This window comes from Marmota flaviventris, chromosome 9 (assembly GCF_047511675.1).
Source record: "Marmota flaviventris isolate mMarFla1 chromosome 9, mMarFla1.hap1, whole genome shotgun sequence".
In the NCBI taxonomy this organism is placed as follows: Eukaryota; Metazoa; Chordata; class Mammalia; order Rodentia; family Sciuridae; genus Marmota; species Marmota flaviventris.
In genome coordinates, this window is record NC_092506.1 from 22,481,222 (window position 1) to 22,503,790 (window position 22,569).

General features: G+C 51.1%; 1 protein-coding gene across 1 annotated transcript; it reads right to left on the reverse strand.

Annotated features, from left to right (window-relative positions):
- Window positions 1-3,425: 3,425 nt before the first annotated feature.
- On the reverse strand, window positions 3,426-19,746 carry LOC114084371 (1-aminocyclopropane-1-carboxylate synthase-like protein 1). The gene is made up of 15 exons (XM_071616291.1): window positions 19,078-19,746; window positions 17,774-18,064; window positions 14,847-14,906; window positions 12,952-13,022; window positions 11,570-11,639; window positions 10,670-10,736; window positions 9,203-9,300; window positions 8,629-8,706; window positions 7,816-7,916; window positions 6,769-6,858; window positions 5,462-5,507; window positions 5,210-5,351; window positions 4,037-4,179; window positions 3,781-3,934; window positions 3,426-3,688 (listed from the first exon to the last, which is right to left on the reverse strand). Exons 2-15 carry the CDS (start codon window positions 18,062-18,064, stop codon window positions 3,645-3,647), a joined length of 1,455 nt encoding a protein of 484 aa, XP_071472392.1. The 5' UTR covers window positions 19,078-19,746; the 3' UTR covers window positions 3,426-3,644.
- Between the last annotated feature and the right edge of the window lie 2,823 nt (window positions 19,747-22,569).

A 22,569-nucleotide genomic window follows, 5' to 3' on the forward strand; every position in this document is an offset into this window, starting at 1 on the left:
TCTTTTTTTTTCTGTTTTCCATGTCCTCTGGACTCAGTTTTGGAAAATTTTATTCAGCAGAAACGTCACAATTTGTTTGAGGTTTTTATAATTTATAAGAGTGTAAGTTTTCAAAATATTCCTGAATGATATGCTGGATTTCTGTGAGAATGTATTGATTTCTCCTTTTACATCACAATTTTGTAAATGTGGGCCTTCTCTATTTTGTTTAGTTAGGCTAGGGACTTATTAATAATCTTTACCTTTCAAAACTCCAATTCTTTGTTTCATTGATCCTTTGTATATTTTATTACGTTCATTGATTTCACCTCTGATCTTAATTACATCATTCCTTCAACTGGCTTTGGAATTGGTTCAGTCTTCTGTTTCAAGGAACTTGAGCTCCATCATTAGGTCATTTATTAGGGATCTTTCTGATTTTTCCTGTAGGTACTCATAGGATGAACTTTCCTCTTACAATTGCCTTAATAGTGTCCCCAAGGTTCTGATATATTCTGTCATTATTCTCATTTGAGTCTAAGAATTTTTAAATTTCTCCTTTCATTCATTCTATTACCCATCATCATTCAAAAGGCATATTGTTCAATCTCCATTGTGTTTATATAGTTTCATAGGATTTTGTTTTGTTGATTTCTTTCTTTCTTTTCTTTTTTTTTTGGGGGGGGGGTACACATCCCCAGCCCTATTTTGTATTTTATTTAGAGACAGGGTCTCATTGAGTTGCTTAGGGCCTCTCTTTTGCTGAGGCTGGCTTTGAACTCACAATTCTTCTGCCTCAGTGCCCTAACCACTGGGATTACAGGCGTGCCCCATCCGACCTGGCTGTTTTGTAGATTTCTAATGTCATTCCATTATGATAAGATGCAAGGAAATTTTTTTTCATATTTGCTATTTTTTTTGTAAACTAGAATATGGTCTATATTGCAGAATGTTCCATGATCACTGAAAAGAAAGTATTTTCCGATCTTGTTGGATGAAATATTCTATAGATGTCTGTTAAATCCATTTGATTTGTAATATTTCTCAGGTCTAAAGAGTCTTTACTGAGTTTATGTCTGCATGGTCTATCTGATGGTGATAGAGATGTGTTGTAATCACCCAAATTATTATAGTGGGGTCTATCTGATGCTTCCATTGGAGTAGTGTCTTTTTCTATAATTATACACACCCATGTTTGGGGCATACTATGGGAAGTCGTTCTCGCACGTGATTGGTCTACCTCCCTGACTGGGTGTGAGGTGCTCAGACCAGCTGTGTCAGAGCCTTCCCAACCCTTTCCAGGTGCGACGGCTTGTCCGTGTGGGGGTGTGACTGACCATTGACCTGGAAACCAATCACTGACCCTGACCTTGGAATGCTGTCCCCATCGACCTTCATTGGATGGAATATTCCCCTGAAATTTTTGTTCCCCAATAAAAGCCCACTCTCTGGCTTGCTTCTTCCTCTCTCCTGCTGGTTTCTTGTGTAAACCTCGCTACCGCCAGGTGCCTGGAGGCAGGAGCCAGGAGAAGCCATCTCTGAGGTGGGGAAGAAAAAGGTAAATTGAGTTTTATGGGTCTTTATTTTGATCTCACTAGTTAACTTCTATGTTTGGAACCTCTAGTATGAAGCTAGCATGCTGGTCGCGTGGCAGAGGATACATATTTATAATTTCTATCCTATTGGATTGTTTCTTTTACCAGTTTGAAGCAAAAAAAAAAAACAGGTAAAGTATAGACATGTCAGAGAACCAAATGCTAAGAGCCCCACAAAAGGATATTCAGGTGTCATTCACCAGACAGAAGGAAAGTGACCCCAAACAAAAGACCTAGATGTATGAAATGACTATGTGACAAATCCAAGCCAATGTAAAGCAAGATTTCTCAGTTAAAAGGCAGAATTAAAATAGACAACAAAAGAGACTAGGGTTGTGGCTCAGCAGAAGAGTGACTGCCTAGCCATGTGGGGCGCTAGGTAAGATGCTCAGCATCACATAAAAATAAATACATAAAATAAAGGTATTGTGGTCAAACTGCAACTAAAAAAAATACTAAAACAAAACAGACAACAAAAATATCCAGGGATCCTAGTTTACAAAAGATTACTGGTATTCTAAGGCTCTTGTTTTTGGAAGAAGGGTAAAGGTACCAATTTTAGAGTAGTGAGTTATACGTATGTGTGATAATATATAGGCTAACAACCAGAAGGAAAAGAAACAGGATATATAATTTACAAAAAAGTAGAGGAAGATAATTTAAAAATCCGGAAATATCTAAGAGAGAACAGAGAAATAAACCGATGCTAAGAGTTGGTTTGGTACCTGGAAAGAGCACAGAGTGCAAACCAAACCAACTCTGCCTAGACCTGGCTCTGAGGCTGGAGCTCTGGACAGTTCAGCCATCAGTCACTCTCTTTAAACTCAGTCTCCCATTTGTGAAAATGGAGGTCAATGGGGTCAGCTCTCGAGGACTGTGGAGTCAGAAATGAGGCATGTGATTCCCCCAGCGTCAGGTCTACACACCTTCAGTATTCCATGAAAGACAGGGGAGAAGAATGAGTGAGTGAATGAGTGGCAGATCAAAACAGAGGGAGAGAACAAACTAAAACATAACATGGTTTAGAGAATGGAAGTACTGGTGTTTCACTTCTGTTGTCTTAAAGAAGAAGTTAAGAGTCAGAGTCCACATTTTCTTCTTTGTCTTTATGAAGTGGCCTCTTACATTGTTTCCTAGTCTGACCTTGAACTCATGGGCTCAGGAGATCCTCCTGCCTCTGCCTCCTGAGTAGCAGGGAGGACAGGCGAGCATCTCTGTGCCCAGCTGAGTCAGCTTTCCTAAGCAGGGGTGTGGGCAGCTGAGAAGCTCCTCAGCACACAGCTTGAGGGATCAGAAAGCACATTTAGGCTCTCAACTAAAGCACACCTGCAGGTGGGGCAGGCAACCTCTGGTCCACTTAGACAGATGGGGCCATCTTTGGCCAGCCCAGCGCCATGGCAGCCTCGGTTCTGGGTTCCAGTCCCCAAATTCCCCCATAGCCATTGCTGGGCTACCCTGCTTTGGGGACATCAGAGAAGACAGCTCCTTTCCAGGTAGGAGGAGAGTCCCCGATCCTGAGGGGCCACTTCAATGCCTATAGAGAAGCCCCTCCTGACTCCCACCTTGGGGTCCTGTCCTCTGGTCCCCAGCTGAGACCTTCCTAGGTGCCTGATGTGCTCAGACTTCGCCCCATCCCCCTAGCCGGTGGTCACTTCCTTTTCCTTCTTGGCGTACTCTGTGCGCTGCTCCTCTGGCTTGTTTCCCTGGCAATAAAGAAGCTTGCAGACGCCATCACCAAGAAGGTCCAGGTGGCTTGTCGGCTCTGCCCTCCTCCTGGAGCTGAGGGCGGTGGCCAGGAGCCCTCTGCACTCCCTTGTTCCACAAATGACTCACGACAGAGACACAGAGACGTCTAGCTGGTCCCAGGTTGTTTAATAGGGGACAGCAATGGCCAAGATGAAGCTCAGCTTAAGGAGTCTCCTGCTGCCACCCAGTCGGGCAGGAAAGAGGTCCTTGGGGCAAGTCCAGCCCGTCTTGCAGCCCCAGATCCAGATCGTCCAGGTCGGAGGCAGTGGCTGCTGACCAGACCCTGAGCAGCTCATCTGCCCTGGGAGGGAGGGGCTTCCTCTGTCACTTGGGGTTGCTCTCAAGCACCTGCCGGACCCTCTGCATCCCTGAGAAGGAGAAGTGAGGGCTGTGAGCGCTGGTGCTGCACAGGTGGGGACCAGCAAACCCTTGCGAGGGGCGGGGACAGGCGGCTGCTCACCCAGGCGAAGCCGCTGGGGCCTGTCTGAGAAGACCACGCGGAACCAGCCGGGCTCCTTACACTCAAAGGCCTTGCCGAAGGACAGCAGCACCTTATTGTCCAGAAAACGGCGCCACAGCAGCGTCTCCTCCTCAAAGGTGGCCTTGCGCAGGTACTGGAAAGGGGCGGGTAGAGGCTCAGGACACAGCGGAGACCCCCAGGGCCTGTCACCTGCTGGAGGAAGGCTTGTGCCCCGCCAGCCTGCACCCCAGCTCACCTTCCTCAGGTCAACCCAGATGAAGAAGCCTGCCCCACGATTCAGGAAGGGGACCCCCAGGGCCCTGAGCTCCTCCGAGACGTAGGTGTGGGCAGCCTTGAGCCGGGCAAGGTTTTCAGGCAGGTACACGCGGTTGATCCAGTCTGAGAGGGAGGATCAGGAGGGCGGGAATTCAGGGGTCCCTGTAAGGCGCCCCTCAACCCTGAGGCCTCCAGCTCCAGCCTCCACATGCCCAGTAGGAGCCCAGAGCACAAAGCCCCTCAGGATGCAGAGCAAACCAAAGATGTACCTGGTTACAAAGTGAGGCTTTGGAGCCACACAGACCAAGGGCCAGATCCCAGACAGGCACTGACAGATGATCACCCATCTATGTATTTGTGTGCCTACCACCATAGGCAGGATTAGGAATGGTTCCCTCACTCCAGAAAACACCCTCATACCACTTACAGCCTCTTTGGCCTCTGCCCCACAACCTGATCTGCTTCCATCACTCTAGTTTGCCTTTTGCAAAATGTCCAGGAAGTGGAACATTATGGTATGTAATCCATTGAGACTAACTTCCTTCACCAGCCTAATACCTCCAGGATGAATCTGTGCTGTCGGGGATCTTATTGCAGAAGGACTTCATGATGTGGATGTGCCCATGTGGTGGTGTCTGTACCCACTCACTCAGGGAAGAACATCCAGATTGTTTCCAGCTCAATTTCCATGTGGGTTGTTGGGTGCATGTGTGTGCACTATCTAGAGGTGGGATTGCCGGGTGGTGTGGTCAGTGTTTTTATGAGAAACTGGCAAATGGCTGTCAAAGTGGCTGAACCACCTGAATCCCCAGCAGCAATGCATGAGAGTTCCAGCTGCTCTGCCTCCTGCTCAGCCGGTGATGTCGCCTGTGTTTTTAAAACTGTTACATGTTACAGTGGAGGTGGGGTATCTGGTCCTTCTTTTCCTCATCAGGAAAATATAAGAATTTGAGCTTCTAGGGTCCTCAGGAGGGACAAATGAAATACAGCAAGAGCACCTGCAGGGCTCAGTAAATGGTGGCCATGAAGTCCTTTGCCATCAGATTTCCCTTTCTGAACCTGCAAGCAGGATACAGCCACTGATCCCTGGAGCACCCGAGACAGACCATAACCCTCCCCATCCTCTTTCAGGGCACCAAACCCAGGCAGTCACCACGGTCCTGGAGCAGCTTTGACACCTGGTACTGGACCAGGCCACTGAGGCCGTGATAGCGACAGAGGGAAGCCACAGCGGTGGCCACGTCCTGGTTTTCTGTATACAGCGTGCCAAAGCGTAGCCCAGACATCCCGAAGTCCTGCAAGATGAGACAGCCTAGGCTGTGGCCACCCTCCACAGAGGGAGCTGATTCCACCCACCTGTCTGCCCTCCATCTCTCTGACTCGCCGCAGCCACCCAGACACTCACCTTGCTCATGCCCCACAGTACGTGGGTCCTCTGGGGGTCGGGCAGCCTGCAGATGGCACAGTGTGGGAACAGAGTCAGCCAGAACCAGGGCGCCCAGGCCCATTTCCACGAACAAATGAGGAGATGGATGGACGGATCTGGTCCTGGGTCCGGGCCCTGTTTCAATCTTTCAGAACCACCAATTCCTGTGCATCCTTTAGAGCAGGGTTAGCAAACAACAGCCTGCAGGAAAATCTACCTGGTGTCTTTTTTCTTAAATAACATTTCATCAGGACAGAGCCATGCTCACTGGCTGACACAATGTGCATGACAGAGTTGAGTGAGAGGCCATGAGGCCTGTAAAGCCTTAAATTTATGTACCATCTGGCCCCTTAGAGGAGAAATTTGCCAACTTCTGATCTAGAATACAGCTCAAGTGTCACTTCCTCAAAGACCTCCTGACTCTCCTCAGCCAGTGGGGTACCCCTGCAGGTCATCCCAGAGCTCCCCAGAATTCTCCATTTAGCACTTGCCACCACCGAGGTCAAAATGACTACCTGGGTGTTGTGCTGCTAGGGTTTGGGGTTTATCAAAGGTTCTACATGGGAAGGGCCAAGGTCTTGGTCATTCACTGATGTCCCCCAGCACTAGCACAGGGCCAGGCACAGAGCAGACGTCCATAGATACTGTTCCCATGTCTACCCAAGGCTCATGGGCAAGTCTCTATTTTCTCTGTCTCACTCTCCTAATGCACAAAATGAATGGGAGTCACACTCCACATGCCATCGTCCTCTCAGAGCTTTTGAGAGACAAGTGACAGAAAGGCCACAGCAGGGCTGAAAAGTCAGTAGGAACATCAGGAATGTCATCCTGCCTTGGGGTCAGATTACAGACTTCACAGATGATCTGGTCCACGTGTGTCAAAGGTATCTTGTTCATAAATTCTGTGCTCAGACTCAATCTAATGGATAAGGCCACTAATTTAAGTACCCCAAAGTGCTTATTCGCTCCATGGATGAGAGGAAGGAAGGAAGGAGGGAGGGAGGGAGGGAGGAGGGACCGCAGCTCCACTGGGCATGAAGGAACGGCCAGGCAGCCAGTTTCCCATCTTCCCTCTGGAGTCCTAGGCCCGGGGTTGGAGGTCTCAGGGTCTCCACAGAAGAGTCTCAAATCCACGGATGCAGCCCAGCCACCCACCTTCTTGGGGGCCTGAGGACCCCTTGGGTCAGCTAGGTGTTAGTAGCATTGCCCTGGCCAGGTCACACCCTGTGGGCCAGCCACAGAGAGGCCAGTGGGGCTGGCGGGTCAGCTGAGCCCAGGAGCCTCACCTTTCCAGGCTCAGGACGCTGTGGAACTCGAGCGACTCCTGGAACACTGACAGCATGTAGATTTCATCCAGGATCACCTGCAGCGAGTGCCTGCCGCCAGGAGAGGGCAGGAGAGAGCTGGGCCACAGGTTACAGCCACATGTGCTCCCAGGGAGCAGCCTGTCCCAGCCCAGAGGGACCCAGGAACACCCTTCTGTTGCCTATTTTCTCAACCAGGAAGCAGCACTTACAAAGCAAAGGGGAGAGGAGCTTGAAGCCCTGTCAGGGAGAGCTTGGACCTCGGGGTCCTCCCTGGGAGGAACATTTAAGGACGAGGCTCAAGGCAGAGGGACCCACATTCAAATCTGGCCCAACCCTTGATGTGTCCACTCCGAGGCTCCCAGGGCTGGGGATCATGAAGTGTCTATTTCTTTCTTTTTTTTTTTTAAATACAGTTTTACTTATACATGAACATAATATCTTCATTTTGTTTATTTATTTTTATATGGTGCTGAGGATCGAACCCAGGGTCTCCCATGTGCGAGGCGAGCGCTCTACCCCTGAGCCACAACCCCAGCCCCAAGTGTCTATTTCTTATGGGGTCGTTGTGAGGATTAAAAGAAACAGTAAGCAAAGGGCTGGGCCGTGCAGTGAGTGAAGCCATTACTATCACGTGGAAGACACGCTAGGTGCAGTGGCAACCCCTGTAATCCCAGCACCCAGGAGGCTGAGACAGGAGGAGGCAAGTTCAAGGTCCACCTGGGCAACTTGGCCAGATCCTCTCTCAAAATAAAACTTTGAAAAGGGCCTGAATGAAGCTCAGTGGAGGAGCACTTGCCTAGCATGTGTAAGGCCCTGGGTCCAAACCCTAGCACCACCACAACAACAAAAAGCCTAATTTTAAAAATAAAATGGAACAGAGAGAAATGGCATCCAGCAATGCCCTACCCTCTCACTGCCGCGCTGCCAGGGAGAGGCCAAGGCAGGTAGAAGCCCGTGGTGGGGTGAGAGGGCACAGGGCCTGCAGCAGAGCCCTCCTGGGCCCAGGAGCTACTGGGGGGGACTCACCTCTTGGCAAATCCCAGGAACTCCTGCAGCTCTTCCGGGGAGTAGATGTCCCCCAGAGGATTCTGGGGGTTGATGAGGATGAGGCCCTTGACCTTGACACCCTGAAACCATCCACAGGCAGAGAACTCAGCTCCTCCCCAAGGCCAGGCAGACCCACTAGATGGGGCTGATCCCTGGTGGCTCCCAGGGAAGTGAGTGTCCTGGGGACATGGTCAGGACCCACCACGAAGCACAGTAAGACGCAGAATGACATCTGCAGCATCGGGCTGACTGTGAAAAGAAAACCAACACAGAGCACAGAGGGGAATGTGCCCACGAGCCAGGAGAGGGCCTGTGTTGCAAAACTCAAGGGCACGGGTTTCAACTTTCAACTTTCCTATAGTGAACACGTGATCGCTCTAAGGACCAAGGTAAAATCACCCAAGCAGGCAGACGGTTGAAAAGTGGATTAAAAGGAGCCCCCAGAGAACGGGCCCTCTGCATTTCAATCCCCTCTAGTGAACAGGACCACCCCCTCCACCTCTCAGGAGACTCACTAACCCACAGTCCCCCTGCTCCATACTTGACCCCTAGAAGCCGAGTCAGAGGCAGTGGGGAGAGGGGGGCACGTTCCATGAAGCTCCCAGGTTGATTCTCTACACAGAGGCATGAGGGTCTTGTTTTAATGGGCAGAACCTCCAGGTTCTGTGCTACCACACTACCATATGTCCCCATCATGGCCACCAACCAGCTCTCAGATGAGCCACGGGAAGTGGGGTCCATGCTGTGTCCAGACCCACCCACTCCCAGCCCTGGTTGGAACCATCTCCAGACCTCAGATTCAGCTCCTTGCAGGGCCGTCTCCAGCTTCTCCACCGTGAGCTGGAAGGGGCGTGTGTCCTGCCCAGTGACCTGGAAGAAGACCCACCAACGTCTCCAGCCAAATTCAGGGACTCCCCAACCCTGAGTTCTCAGGTCCCTCACCCCCATCGCCTCAGTTCAGTCCCTGGAAAACAGGTGGGGCCACTTCCTCTTCCGGTCCTCCACTCCACAAGTCACATCAAGGACACCTCTTGTGGCTGTCAGGTTTCCAGCAGAGGCCCACAGGGGTCCTCTGGTAGGATCCCAGGGCTTCCATGTTAAGGTCTCTGTCCCCTGTCCACCACCCTTATTTTGGTGGCTAATCCTTGGCTTCTATGTGGACCCCAGGAATCTTAGAGCCTAGAGCAGGGGACCCTCCAGGACCCAGGCACAGGCAGCCATGTGGCAATGGAGGGTTCCAAGCCCTTTTCACAGCAGCTCCAGAGCCCTCAGCATGGACTTCCTCCTGTGCCCACCTGCAATTCAGACCCAGGAAACCCCTGGCCAGGGGAAGGCCCAGGCCCACCTGGGACGCAGGAACTCTCACCTCACTGTCCAGATAGACATAGGCCAGTCGGACGTTGCCATAGAGGTAGATATGCTGTGTGATGGCTCCGTAGTAAGGGGTGGGGATCAGGAAAGCCTCTGGGGACAGGAGCAGGAACTGTCATCCTCTGGCTGCAACACTCCTGACCCCCTGGGCATCCTGGAGGATCATCTGGAGCACGTGCCAGCTCAATTCCCAAAACTCTAAAGCTCAGGCCACTGACATTGGCCCCCTTCCTAATACAGATGGGGTTCTCTTCAGATAAGTCCACGTTAAGTTCAAAATGTCATTAAGTCAAAAGTACATTTAATCCACCTGACCTGCCAAACCTTGCAGTTTAGCCACATGGCCCATGTGTGGGGTCCATGATCTCGTGGCTGCCTGGGAGCTGGGCTCACTCCACTGTCCAGCGTAGCAGAAAATACAGTAGCACATACCGCCAGCAAGGACAAGGACCACAGTTCAAAATCTGAAGTACAGTTCCCACTGACGTACACGCCTTCACACCATGGTCAAGGTGAAAACCCGTAAGTCAAGATCTTTTGCAATTAATGACTAACATTGCTGAGCACTTAGTGTGCTGGGGACTCTGCTGAACTTTTGTTGGGAAGGTCCCTTTCTTTGATTATTCTAGAAAGGGTTGGCAATTGCCTATTATATTCAGACCAGGGATCTTCCTGGTGACTACCTCTTTCTCTATGACAGTTCCTTAACCTCTGGGCCTCAGGCTCCTCACCTATAGGATGGGTTTGCCATAGAACCAACCTCCCTGGAACACTGTGAGGTTAAATGAGATATTATGGATGTGTGGAGCCTTATGCCAAGGCCTGGAATGTAGTACGTGGTCAATAGACCCACGGCCATTACCAGTATTGGTTAAGCCATGGTGAACAGGCCTCTGTCCCCGGCAACAGAAACCCCTGACCAAGGCCAGGTCTTAAGACCACGGCTTGTGCAGCAGGCCTGGCTGGCTGCCTACTCAATGGTCATCCCAGTGTCCCTCCTTGCTAAGACATGAGGGGATGGCAGGCCTTCCCCAGCCGTCGGGGACAAACTAAGTTTAGTGTAAGCCAACCCTGGCTCTCTCCTCCCCTTTGCCCAAGGACTGCTCTGGGAATGGGTTTCAGTCATTGTAGGTCAGTTCAAAGGGGCTCTGTGGAGACCCTTCTGGGAAGTGCTCCCTCCCACTCCCCTCCCCCGATGTGAAAGAGATGGCACCACGTAACCTCCTCCTGTTCCTCCTGCTCTGGGCCATGGTGTCACAGGAGGATGCAGAAAGCCCAGAGCCAGCTCCCTCTACCCTCCCCTGGTAAGGCCACGCCCTGGGAGTCTCCTCAAGCCATTGATGTAAGACCTCTGTGGCCTCCCGTATTCTATTCTAAGCACATTAGGGCAGCCCGTGAGGTCAGACAACTGGGGGTCCTGCCGTGTAGACCCCAGTTCAGAGCAGACCCTGAGTTCACTTACCCCCCACCTCGCACAGCACCGTGGCCAGAGCAGAGAAGACAGAGGCACAGCCATTCAGAACAACCACCTAGGGGTGACATAAAGGGACAGGATGACGGAGTTCCAAGAGGGAGTGAAAACCCATAACCTCTGTCCCAGTTCAGCACAGAAGAGAGTCAGGTTCCCCCTCAGCATCCTGAGGCTCTGTCTAGACAAACACCCTCCTCCCCTATAGCCAAAGTCATTTGAGGGGACCCTGCTCTGTATCACCTGAGGAAGAACCCAGGAGCTGGTCACTCAGAGGATCTTGCCTGAAGGTGAGGAGGCCAAGAGGGCTCACAGCACAACGTGGGGCAGAGATTCTACCCCAACTCTAAATATCTAGGGCCAGCTGAGTGCAATGGTGCACGTCTGCAATCCCAGCAACATGGGGGGCTGAGGCAGGAAGATCATAAGTTGAGGCCAGCCTCAGCAATTCAGTGAGACCCTAAGCAACTTTGCAAGACCCTGTCTCGAAATAAAAATAATAAATAAAAAAGGGTAGGGATGTAGCTCCTTGATAAAGCACCCCTGGGATCAATCCCCAATACCAAAACATAAAAATTTTAAAAATGCATCTAGGGTCAGGGGTCAAGAAGGGAGCAGGCATTGCTTATTCTATTGTGAACCAAATCAAGATTGACGGCTGGGATGGGGCTGGGGCTGAATGGTAGAGCACTTGCCTAGCATGCATAAGGCACTGGGTTCTATCCCCAGTGCCACCTAAAAATAAATAAATTTTTAAAAAAAGGTATTGTGTCCATCTACTACTAAAAAACATTTTTTAAAAAATAGGCTGATCCCAACCCACCTCGCTGTTGGCCAGCCAAAAGTGGGAGCAGAGCAAAAGGGCAGGAAAGAGCAGAGGAGGGGGATACTCACATTCTCTGCTTTGAGGGGTGCTGGGCTCTTGCAGTAGTAAGACAGGAACTTAGCCACTTCCTCCCGGAGGCTAGAGATCAGACAGACAGACAGGCCCTGCTTACCAGAAGGTCCTCAACCCACAGGCCACCCCGAAGCTCCTCTGGGGAATTCTCAGGCCCCTGCCATTATTTTCCCCTCATTTCCCACATGGGCATTATGCTCTGCACCTGTCCTCACTCCCAGGTCCCCTCCCACATGTGCTGAGTTTTCTTTCCCTGTAGTTCTACATTTATCCTACACCCAGATGTTATTTTGAGAACACAACACTATAATTATTAATATTTCCATTTTACAGACAAAGAAACAGGTTTAGCCACTGTAATCCCAGAAACTCAGGAGGCTGAGGCAGGATGATTTCAAATTCAAGGCCAGCTTCAGCAATTTAGTGAAATCCTCAGCAATTTGGTGAGACCCTGTCTCAGAATAAAATATAAAAAGGACTGGGGATGTAGCTCAATGGTAAAGGGTCACTGGGTTCAATCCCCAGCACAAAGCAGAACAGGTCTGAAGAAATCAAGACACTTGCTGGTAAGTACAGAACACAAGCTCAAGCCCAGCGGCCTGTCTCCAGGGCTCACCATCCTAATCACTGTTTAAAAGGAGCTTTGGAATCAGTCTTGGGATCAAGTCCTTGGCCACTGAACCCCTCTTCTCTGGTCCCTGGTGTCTCTCAGGCAGTAGAGCCAAGCATCAGTGTTGTCCATCACTTCCTCTCTTAGGGCTAGGAAAAGCCCAGCCAGCTCCCCGATATGGGATCAAGACTGAGGAGTCAGCACCCTGCTCCCTCTCCTGGCACTGTCTGCACAAGCCACACACCTCCCCCCCACCTTTTTTTTGGTGGCAATGTTGTATGAAGGGAACTTGACCAGAGTTCAAATTTCTGGGTTTGGTCTCAGCTCTGCCACTGAATGGCTGTGGGACCTTAGCAGAGTCACCTCACAGAGACATGGGATCTGGCTTCTATCAGCTACTGAGAAGAAGAACAGACTCCTCACCCAAAGGCCCTGCCTGTACGTCAGACCCAGGTTCATGGAAACCAAACTGGGAGCTCCTGAGCCGGGAGGGGACAGGCAGGGAACCCCAGGATCAAGGCCTCCAGGACTCGGCCCTTGGCCTTCAGCAGGCTCTCTCCACCTGCCACGCCTGATATTTGGAGCTGGACAATTCTCTGTTGGGGAAGCTGTCCTGTGCAGACAGCATCTCTGGCCACTAACACTGAAGGCCAGGAGCATCTCCACCTCCAAGTTAGGACCCTCCAACCTGTGTCCAGGCCTTGCCCAACATCCCTGGGGGAGCAAAACCGCCCATGTTGAGATCCACTGTCCCACAGCAGTACTTACAACAGGTGCCCCCTCCAGTCAGGGTACTGCAGCAGGGGCGGCTCCACCCGCAGCATGTCACTCTGAGTCAGCTGGGGACAAAGAGGAGAGGGACGGGCTGAGGGATCCATTGCCTCCTGCTTCCACACGGCAGCAGGTCCCAGAGAAACCCCAGAGCAGCAGCATGTCCCATGCCCATTTTGCAGATGAGGAGATTGAGTGTCAAAAAAGTGAGGTGACTCTGCCAAGGTCCCACAGCCATTCAGTGACACAGCTGAGACCCAAACCCAGAAATTTGGCCTCTGGTCGAGTGCTCTTCATGCAACATTGCCACCAAAAAAAAAAAAAAAGGTGTGGCTTGCACAGACAGTGCCAGGAGAGGGAGCAGGGTGCTGTCACCTCGGTCTTGGCTCCAACTTCTAGAAGGACTCAAGACCACTTGTTCTCTGGCAGGTTTGGCTTAGTATCACACTGTGGAAAAGATGGCAATTTCTGGACCATCACCTCCGTGACCAGGTGCTGGGTTAGACCTCTAGGGCATCACAGGCCAAATGTCAAAGAAAGGACTAATAACGCAGGGTCCTTGGGTGGTGGGACCAGAGGAATGGGAATCAGCCACGTGTCCAGCCATTTCCCTCCTCCTGTCATCCCTCAGAGCTGGTCCAACATGTCCCGATGGCCCACTGTGGCTTCTGAACTCTTGATACATGGTGAGTCTAAATGGAGACACTGGATTTTGAAAACTTACTATGAGGAAGTATGTAAACTGTATTGACATCTCTTATATTGATTACATGGTGAAATTTTACCAAGCTTTCTTTTAACTTTCTAATAGAAAATTTCAAATTACATATGTGACTCTCTTTTTCAGTGCTGAACTGTCTCAGGAAGAGCTGGCTTTAGGGAAAACCGGCTTTGAAGACCCTCCCTACAACCCAGCCCCTGGGGCTTGGATTTTTCTCCTTTGGAAAGCTGTCCTCTGGGGGAAGCATTGCTGCCTCTACAAACCCAAGCTCCAACTGGAGACCCCCTGCTCAAGGAACTGGATTATGACATCCAGGAACTTTCCAGATTTCCAGGAATCTGAAAGCTATGTTGGAATCAGTCATTCTTTTTTAAGTTGTAGATGGACACAATACTTTTATTTATTTTTATGTGGTGCTAAGGGTCAAACCCAGAGCCTCACACGGGCAAGGTCCATGCTCTACCACAGAGCCACAACTCCAGCCCGGAAACAGTCTTTTGAGAAATAATTTAATATAGACCAAGCAAAGAATAAAAGCAAGGGAATGAGGACGTGAACATAGTCACTTCCCGCTTGTCCTGCACTGTGCTGCCACCCCACTCTTGGGGTCACGTTCCATATGGTGGGAATACAAATGAGCTTGGGCCACCATATCTCTCTTCCAACCCTGCTGAGCCAGGATGGCACACCCGGAGCTTGAAATTGGTAATGGAAATTGCCAAAGTCACGAATCAGGACTTTGGGTTCCCCTGAAGGGCACAGTGGCACACGCCTCTAATCGGGAGGCTGAGGCAGGATTGAGAGTTCAAGGCCAGCCTCAGAAACTCATCAAGGTCCTAAGCAACTCAGGGAGACCTTGTCTCTAAATAAAATATAAAAAGGGCTGGGGATGTGGCTCAGTGGTGAAGCACCCCTGGGTTCAATCCCTGGTACAAAAAAAAAAAGGATGGCACTGAGTCCCCTGGAGTGAGGGACCCAACACAGCAGGAGGGACCAAAGGGGCAGAGCCTGAACTGATGAAGGATCAGGATCACAGGGAAGTGATGGGCCTAGATCACCCAGAAAGTGGTTCCCAAGGCAACTGGGGTCCCCTGGCTCCCTGGCCAGGCCAAGAGCCCACAGCAGGTCCTTTAGGGACAAGTGTTCCAAAGAAGGGATCCCCTGGACTCACCCGCCTGGACAGCAGGTCAAAGCAGAGTTTGTTCTCACTGGTGCCCAAGTTAATGACGCCCTGGAGACGATAGGAACGGGGCCACGTGAGCATGGCAGAGGAGTGCCCGCGAAAGGAGCCCACAGGGTCAGCAAACGGGGAGCTCTGCCACCCTGCCATCCTGCCACCCCTCCTGGTCTCACTCCAGCCCTGGCCCCCTTGGCCTCAGGCTCTCTCTTCCCATTTCTAAAGTTCTGCTCAAATGCCATCTCCTCCAGGAAGCCTGCCCCCCAATCCCACCTAGAAGGGCTTTTTCTTCTCTGGGGTTCCATGGCTCTTAATCTGTCACCCCTCTAGAGCACTGCTGACTTTTTGCTCCAGGCCATGGGGACAGAAGTCCATACTCTACTCCCCTGCTGCAGGCGAACTCCCCAAAGGCAGATGCACACCCAGGACCTTACAGTATCTCTCAGGAGCTTAGCAGGAATCCATACATGTTTACAGGATGAAAGAATGTACACAGAGAACTATGTTCTCCAGGAACAGAAACCAGGTGGAGGTCAATAAGAATTAGCCCTCGGCCACATGCAGTGGCACACACCTGTAATCCCAGCAGCTTCGGAGGTTGAGGCAGGAAGATCATGGTTCATAACCAGCCTCAACAACTTAGAGAGGCCCTAAGCAACTTAGTGAGACCCTGTCTCTAAATAAAAACACAAAAAAGGGCTGGGGATATGGCTCAGTGGTTAAGCACCCCTAAGCTCAATCCCCGTACCCCCCCCTCAAAAAATGAGCCCTCATAGGCTGGGGATGTAGCCTGGGTTCAGTCCCCAGTATCCTCCCCACAGATAAAGAACGGCCTCGTGTCAGTGTAAATGTTCCCCCTGGAGACCCAGCCAACACCTGATCCCTACCCCAGAAGGCCTTTATTCTCATAGGAGAGATATGATGCAAGGCCCAGCCCAAGCTCTCCCTTAGAGTCCCCAGAGACGCAGTGCTGCCCCCCACCCCGCTGACTCCTGACCTCCAAATTAAGAGGGGCAATGGGAGTAAAGGAAGACAGAAAGATGAAAAAATAGACCTGGAATGAGCAGAGATAAAGACACATAAAAGGCCGTGATCTCCCCCTGAGGGACAAACAGCCAATGCACCTGCAAACCCTGACAGCTCTGCCTTCCAAATACCCACAGTCCACCCGCTGCCAAGCTCCACTGCAGAGATCCTGGCCCAACCCCATCACCACGCCAGCTTCTCCACTTCCTGTCTTCCCCAATCCCTCACCTATCGTCCAGGCTCATGCACAGTCCAAGGCATCTCTTAAAAACAGAAATCAGGCCATATCACATCTCCCTGCAACACCTCTTCGCCCACTTGATCCAAAATGAGAAGGCTCGAAGTGGCCCCTGACACCCATGGGACCTATTACCACACCACCTCATGACCTTCAAACCTCACAGCTTCATTGCAGACCAATGTTCCCTTTTCTGTCCCTTGGTTCATCCAGCATGGTTCCACCCTGGGCTCTTCCCCAGGTACAACATGGCTCACTCCTGTTTGGTGAGCAGCCTCTACAGTGGCTCCCAGGGATCCCCACATCCTGCTATTCACACCCTCGAATGTGGGCTGGACCTAGCGACTCATTTCTGATGACCAAAATAAAACATGCAGAAGTGATGGGATGCCACTTCTGAGACTGGGTACTACAGAGTCTGTGGCTTCATCTTGGGAACACCTGGCCTCATTCTCCTGGTCATTTGCCCTGGAAAAACAGCTGCCAGGTAGGAAGTGGGCTGGTGGGAAAGCCCCTGTGGAGGGAAATGAGGCCCTCCAGTCACCAGGTGAGTTAGCTTGGAAATGGCGCCTCCCCACCCTCTCCCTCTCCCTCCCCCGAGAGATGTCCCCAGCTTCAGGGCAACTCCACAGAAGATCCTGACTGTGAGGCACCCACTAGGATTCCAGAAACTGAGACTCTTCCCACCTGAATTTCTGAGATTTGAAGGAATTTGTTACAGCAATTGATGGCTAACACCACCTCTCACCCTTTTTTTTTTTTTTCCGGGTTTCTGTCCAAATGTCACCTCATTAAAGTAGCTTTCTGTGACCATTTTATTGAATAGCAACATTACCACCATTCTCTATCCACTTCACCTGCCTTATTTTTCTCTACAGCTATTATAACCTTATATTATATAGACATGCTTTTGTCTGTTCGTTGTCTCCCACCCAGAACATAAATGCATACTGTTAAAATGTTAAAATGCCAGCACCTACAAGAGTGGCTGGTACCTGGGTGCTGCTGAAGAAATAAAGATTATTAAAGGGTAATTTGTGCAGCTCTCTGATCTGTGAAGGTATTACTAACAGTAGTTAGTAATACCTCATAATAATTGGGCAGATAATATCAATATAATAGCAGCAACATTTATTCCCTGTACCCCAGAGCAAGCCCTGGGCTAATCCCATCTAATCTCCACTCTTCTGCAGCAAGTATAATTATCCCATTTTGGAGATGAGCAGAGATTGAAAGAAATGGAACCATCATGCACTGAACCCAGCTCTGTCCTAGCTCCAGAGTTGAAGGGGTGGGGGTGGGGACAGCTGGGGGGGGGGGGGGTAGAACACTTGCCTGGCAGGAGGGAGAGCTTGATCCTAACCCCAGCCCCACAAAAAGAAAACAAAATCAAGGTGAATAGTTGTCAGGCTATCCACGCAGGAACACTCTACAGCTCTTGAACTCTTCCTTCACAAGTCCGTGTCCACTTAATTATAAATGGGGGGTCACTATAAAAGGCCCCTGCTTGTGGGCCTCTAGGACCTCCATCAGAAGACCTCCTGGAGGCAGAGGACCGTGATTTTACCCTACAGGTGCCAGCTGGGTCCTGTCCTACAGGTCAAGGAAGGTACCCGCCCCACAGTTCCCTCTTGGGCCCGGGAAGGGCTTTGCTCACATTGGGGTTCTTGTCCTCGTCATACTCATCCCTGTGGTAGGTCCTGTAGCCCTCCTCAGCCGAGTCCCAGAACCATTTGATGACCCGGCCTCTGGAGGACAGGCAGGAGCTGGCAGAGGAGAACATGGCGATGGGATCACCAACTCCACAGAGCTCCGGCCGCATCAGCTCTGCTCTTCTGGAGCATTCTCCTTCCACGTCACCCCGACAGTATCGGCCCATGTCCTGTGGGGAGGCCGAGCCCAGACAGGTGGCAGGCTCCCTGCATTCCTTCTGAGGAAGGGGGAACATCTGCAAAAGACAGAAGCGCTCAGTGCCCAGGGCTGCTCAAGGCCCTGGGGAGCACCACCCAGAAAAGCAGTCAGGCACCATCCCCGCTCATCCCAGCCCCACCTCACTTTATTTTGCAACAGGGTTTCCCTGTGTTGCCCAGGCTGGCCTCAATGATCCTCCTGCCTCCACCCACTGGCCATCTGCCCCTTCCTTTAAGTTCATGCACTCACCACTTCCTGTGTCCCTAACTAGCTGCAACCATATGTGCCACCACTTCAAGGAGCAAAATCTCTTAAGGACACGTAGTGAGCCAGGGCCTGTGCTGGCTACATCTGAGTCATTTCAATAGATTGCCGCTTTGGCTCATTTCATTTCTGCATATGTTTTTCCTTGTCCAGCCTAAGGGGTCGCCAAACTCCAGGTTAAGCTGGGTGCAGTGGCACAGTCCTGTCATCCCAGTGGCCCAGGAAGCTGAGGCAGGAGGATCACAGGTTCAAAATCAGCCTCAGCATCTTAGTGAGGCCCTCAGAACTGAATGAGAGCCTGTCCCAAAGTAAAAAATGAAAAGGGCTGGGGATGTGACTCAGCGGTGAAGAGCCCCTGGGTTCAATCCCTCGTCACAAAAAAATAAAAATTTAAATTTAAAAATCCAGGTTAAAATTCTCCACACACATCACTGCCAGGGAGTCCTAGATGTCCTGTGGTGGAAAGGGTAGGATGGGATTACTTGGTGTCTGGAGCAGATGGTGATGGGAACTGAGGGGAAGGAGGGGTAGGAGTCTCCAACAAGTGCAGAGAGCCCAGGTCCAGGTCTTCATGCTGGAAGCAGGAAGGGGCACCAGGAAAGGGTCCTCCTGCCAGCAGAGGTGAGCGCCTCCACTTCTCTGAGCCAGTTTCATCTGCACAGTGGGTGTACCAGCAGCCACCTCACTGGACACCAGTGAGGATGTCAGGTGATCAAGATCTTAGACCAAATCCTGGCTCAAGGCCACAGTTCTATAGAATATGGATCCTTATATAATAGTCCTCACCTATGTTCCCGTCCTAAAGTATAAGCCTCCTGACACCAAATGACGGGTGATCCGTGGGCAACCCAGAAACCATGGTGTCCTCCGTGGTTTAATTTTGGTTTGGGAACGATGTCTTCTCGGGCTCCTCCCTCAGTTGGCAGGGCTCACAGAGGAGCTTCCCTAGACCAGACAACCGGGTCTGAGGAAGGGCAGCGCTGTGGGTGGTGGTCTGGTCAGCTGCACAGCCTGGGGCCTGGGGCCGCCGGTTTTCCTGTCCCAGCCGTCCTGGAGCGCAGGGCCGGTTCTCCGTGTCCAGCGAGTCCCAGGACAGACTGTGATCACACGCGCGGGATCAGCCCTCGGAACCCCTCTGGTAGGGCGCCCTGCAGGGCGGGGGGCGGCCGCGGCCGCGGCTTTTCCAGGAAGAGGAAGCGCGACCAGTGCCCAGGGCTTCAGCGCCAAGCGCTGAGGCTGAAACGTGCCCAGAGGCTCCGCCGCGTCCTCCTCTGCCAAGCGGCGGGTCGCACCTACTTGGAGACCGGCGCTGGCGCGGGGCGGACTCGCGATCCGTGTCCGTTTGCTTTGCGGGGAAAACGCCGTCCCGAGCTTCCCGCGCGGACAAGACGGCTGCGGGACTCGGGACCGAGACCCCGCGCCTGGGCCGGACTTCCGGGATTGCTCCGCGCAGCCCGCCCCCTCGCGACGCCGGCGGGAGGCACCCTCGGTGTGGCCTGAGCGGTGATGGCCGCACAGATGGGCGCTCCGCGGAGTCCGGGCCTCCCCCGCTCGGCTCTGTGGGCGGCGAGAGGCTGAGGAGTAGCTGGACACCGGGACGGGACAGACCTACTCCAGGAAGGGGCGGGCCGCCAACTCCCACCTCCGCCCTCGGTGGCCGCGCGCGCGACGCTGGAGCAGATCCATCCACGCTGGCACGTGGGGCGCCACCGCTGCATCCCGCCTTAGTCCCCCGGTTCCCAGAGGCGTTTAGCGGCACAGAAGTTTCTTGGCAAATGTTGCGACCCACGAAACGTCCTCCCCAAACTATGGTAGGCGCATCATTAAAACCTCCTTCCTCCTGCGCCTCACAGCCTTGTGACAGATCTGTATGGGGTTTTCTTCAGCCCCCTTAGGTCCTTAGTTGGAACAGACTCTGGCTGAAAGAAAGGAAGAGAGGGAGGAAAAGAAGGAAGAAACGGAAGGAGGCAAAGAAGGTTGTTCAACAAGAGAAAAACAGAAGTTTGTGGACATTATACTTAACAAACGTGAGCCACCCAAGGATTGCAACAAAAAACGGAATTTTAGAGACATGACAAGACAAAGGAAAAGGACTCTGAGTCTCTTTAAACTGCACTTTAGAAAAGGCAAAAAGAGAGAGAGGGCGTGGTGGGGGTGGATGAGAGATAAAACCCAGGGGCGCTTAACCACTGACCCACATCTCCAGCCCTGGCTTTTTAAAAATACCTATTGGTTGCAAATGGACACAATACCTTCATTTTTATTTATTTTTATGCGGTGCTGAGGATGGAACCCAATGCCTCCCTGCTAGGCAAGCACTCTACCACTGAGCCACAATCTCAGCCTACCCCAGCCCTTTTTTATATTTTATTTTGAGACAGTCTCACCGCCTTGCTTGGCAATCTCCCTAAGTTTCTGGGGCTGGCTTTGAACTCTCAGTCCTCTTGCCTCAGCCTCTGGGATTACAGGCATTCACCTCTGGTATAGTTAATGTAGATTCCTCTAGCACCATCTCTCAGCCAATGGGAGTTCAAAGTGCCTGTAGTAATTACTGTCCTTCTCCCTGTAGAAGGGAGGGGGACCTTGTCTTTGTAAATCTGTGTCCTGCATTTAGGCAAATAGAGGGAGGGCAGCGAGCTCTCCAGCATCTGCTTCTTAAGGACTTCAGCCTGACAATCCATATTTTGAGGAGGCATATGCTGGCCTGCCACACGTGGATGCAATGTTTTGTGACCTCTACCTGAACCCTGAATACTCTGGCCCTGGGTGCATCAAGCAGGTAGAGTCACTCATCTCTGAGGGATTTCAACAGGAAAGTCTCTTTTCCTGTGAAAGAAATAAGCAGACTCCCTCCACACAGGTGTGGCTGGGAACATCGTCATCTGGCCACTCCCTGCTTCACTTTGTCCTTGCCACTCAGTAACTTTGTGACCTTGTGCATGTCTCAAGAATTTTTGGCCCTCGGTCTTTTCTTCTATAGGATAAAGAAGTCACTTCCCTCCATGTAAAGAATTCTGTTTAATTCAGCTAAGGTGTCTTAATGAATGCCTGTTTTGTGGTAGATCTCTGCAAAATGCCCTCTATGGGCAAAGCAAACCGCAAGACTACCCACAGGACTGCAGTGAACAGTGGGAAGACTATTTAAAAAGGGCAGGAACTGGGAGTGCTGGAGCACACCTGTAATCCCAGCGGCTGGGCAGGCCCAGGCAGGATTGCAAGTTCCAGACCCTGTCTCAAAATAAAAAGGTTGGGGATGTAGCTCAGTAGTAGATCACCCCCCCAAAAAAGGGACATGCATGTAGTCCCAGCACTTGGAAGGCTGAGGAAGGAGGATGACTGTGTCTAGGAGTTCAAGGCCAACCTGAGCAACATAGTAATAGCCCATCTCAAAAGGAGTGTGGTGGTGGGGGTTCTATAGACATAAGGGGTAGTTAACCCCACCCTTACAAATACTGGCATCGCACCCCACCCGGTACACACACCTTGCCTCTTAGGAAGAGATGGTTGGGTTCTGAAAGATGAGTCCTAGCACGATGGAGCCTGAGGTGTTGGAAGCAGAGGGGATGGTTTGAAGACGTCCGACATTAACATACTGCAGCAAGTCCAATATTACTGGAGTTTTTGGAATTTGGTGGAAAGGCTAGAGATACAAACAGGAGGGAGACCATGAATCCCTGAAAATAATTCATGATAACGACTGTGGACTTCTCACTGAGGACAAAAGTGTGGAGAACTTTTAAAGTGCTTTTAATCACTGAAGAGTAAACAATAATGTGATATATATATATATATATATTATATATAACATATATACATATATATTACATATATATGCATATATGTGTGTGTATGTGTGTAATATATATAGATTTTTTTTAACTTTTGTCAAATAACACAATCACAACAATTAACTTTTCCAAGCTGGAGAAAAAAAAAAAAACAGACTCAGAATCAGTTTCTCCTACAGTACACTCAACACAGAGCCTGGAGATAGCAGTGGACTCCCTGAGGTTGACCACTCACACCCATAAGTCTGTTCCCACTTCTGTCACCAGAAGTCTGAACTCATGGACCTTCAGATCAACTAGCTGTCACTTGGAGTTCCCTCGACCCCCACTTTATGCTTCGTTAATTTGCTAGAGCAACTCCAGAACTCAGGGAAATACATTTAACCACTTATTAGAAAGGATATTTGAAGAACTGGGCATGTGGCCGAGAGGTAGAGCCCTTGCCTAGCATGTGTGAGGCCCTGGGTTCAAACCCAGGACTGCAACAAGT

Excerpts from the sequence above, each read along its gene's own strand:
- LOC114084371 (XM_071616291.1), bottom strand. The coding sequence starts at position 18,064 with ATGTTCCCCCTTCCTCAGAAGGAATGCAGGGAGCCTGCCACCTGTCTG. Across the intron at positions 9,301-10,669 it reads GGTGCTGTGCGAGGTGGGGG|AGGCTTTCCTGATCCCCACC; the intron begins GTAAGTGAACTC and ends TCCTGTCCCCAG. Across the intron at positions 8,707-9,202 it reads ATGTCTATCTGGACAGTGAG|GTCACTGGGCAGGACACACG; the intron begins GTGAGAGTTCCT and ends GTCTTCTTCCAG.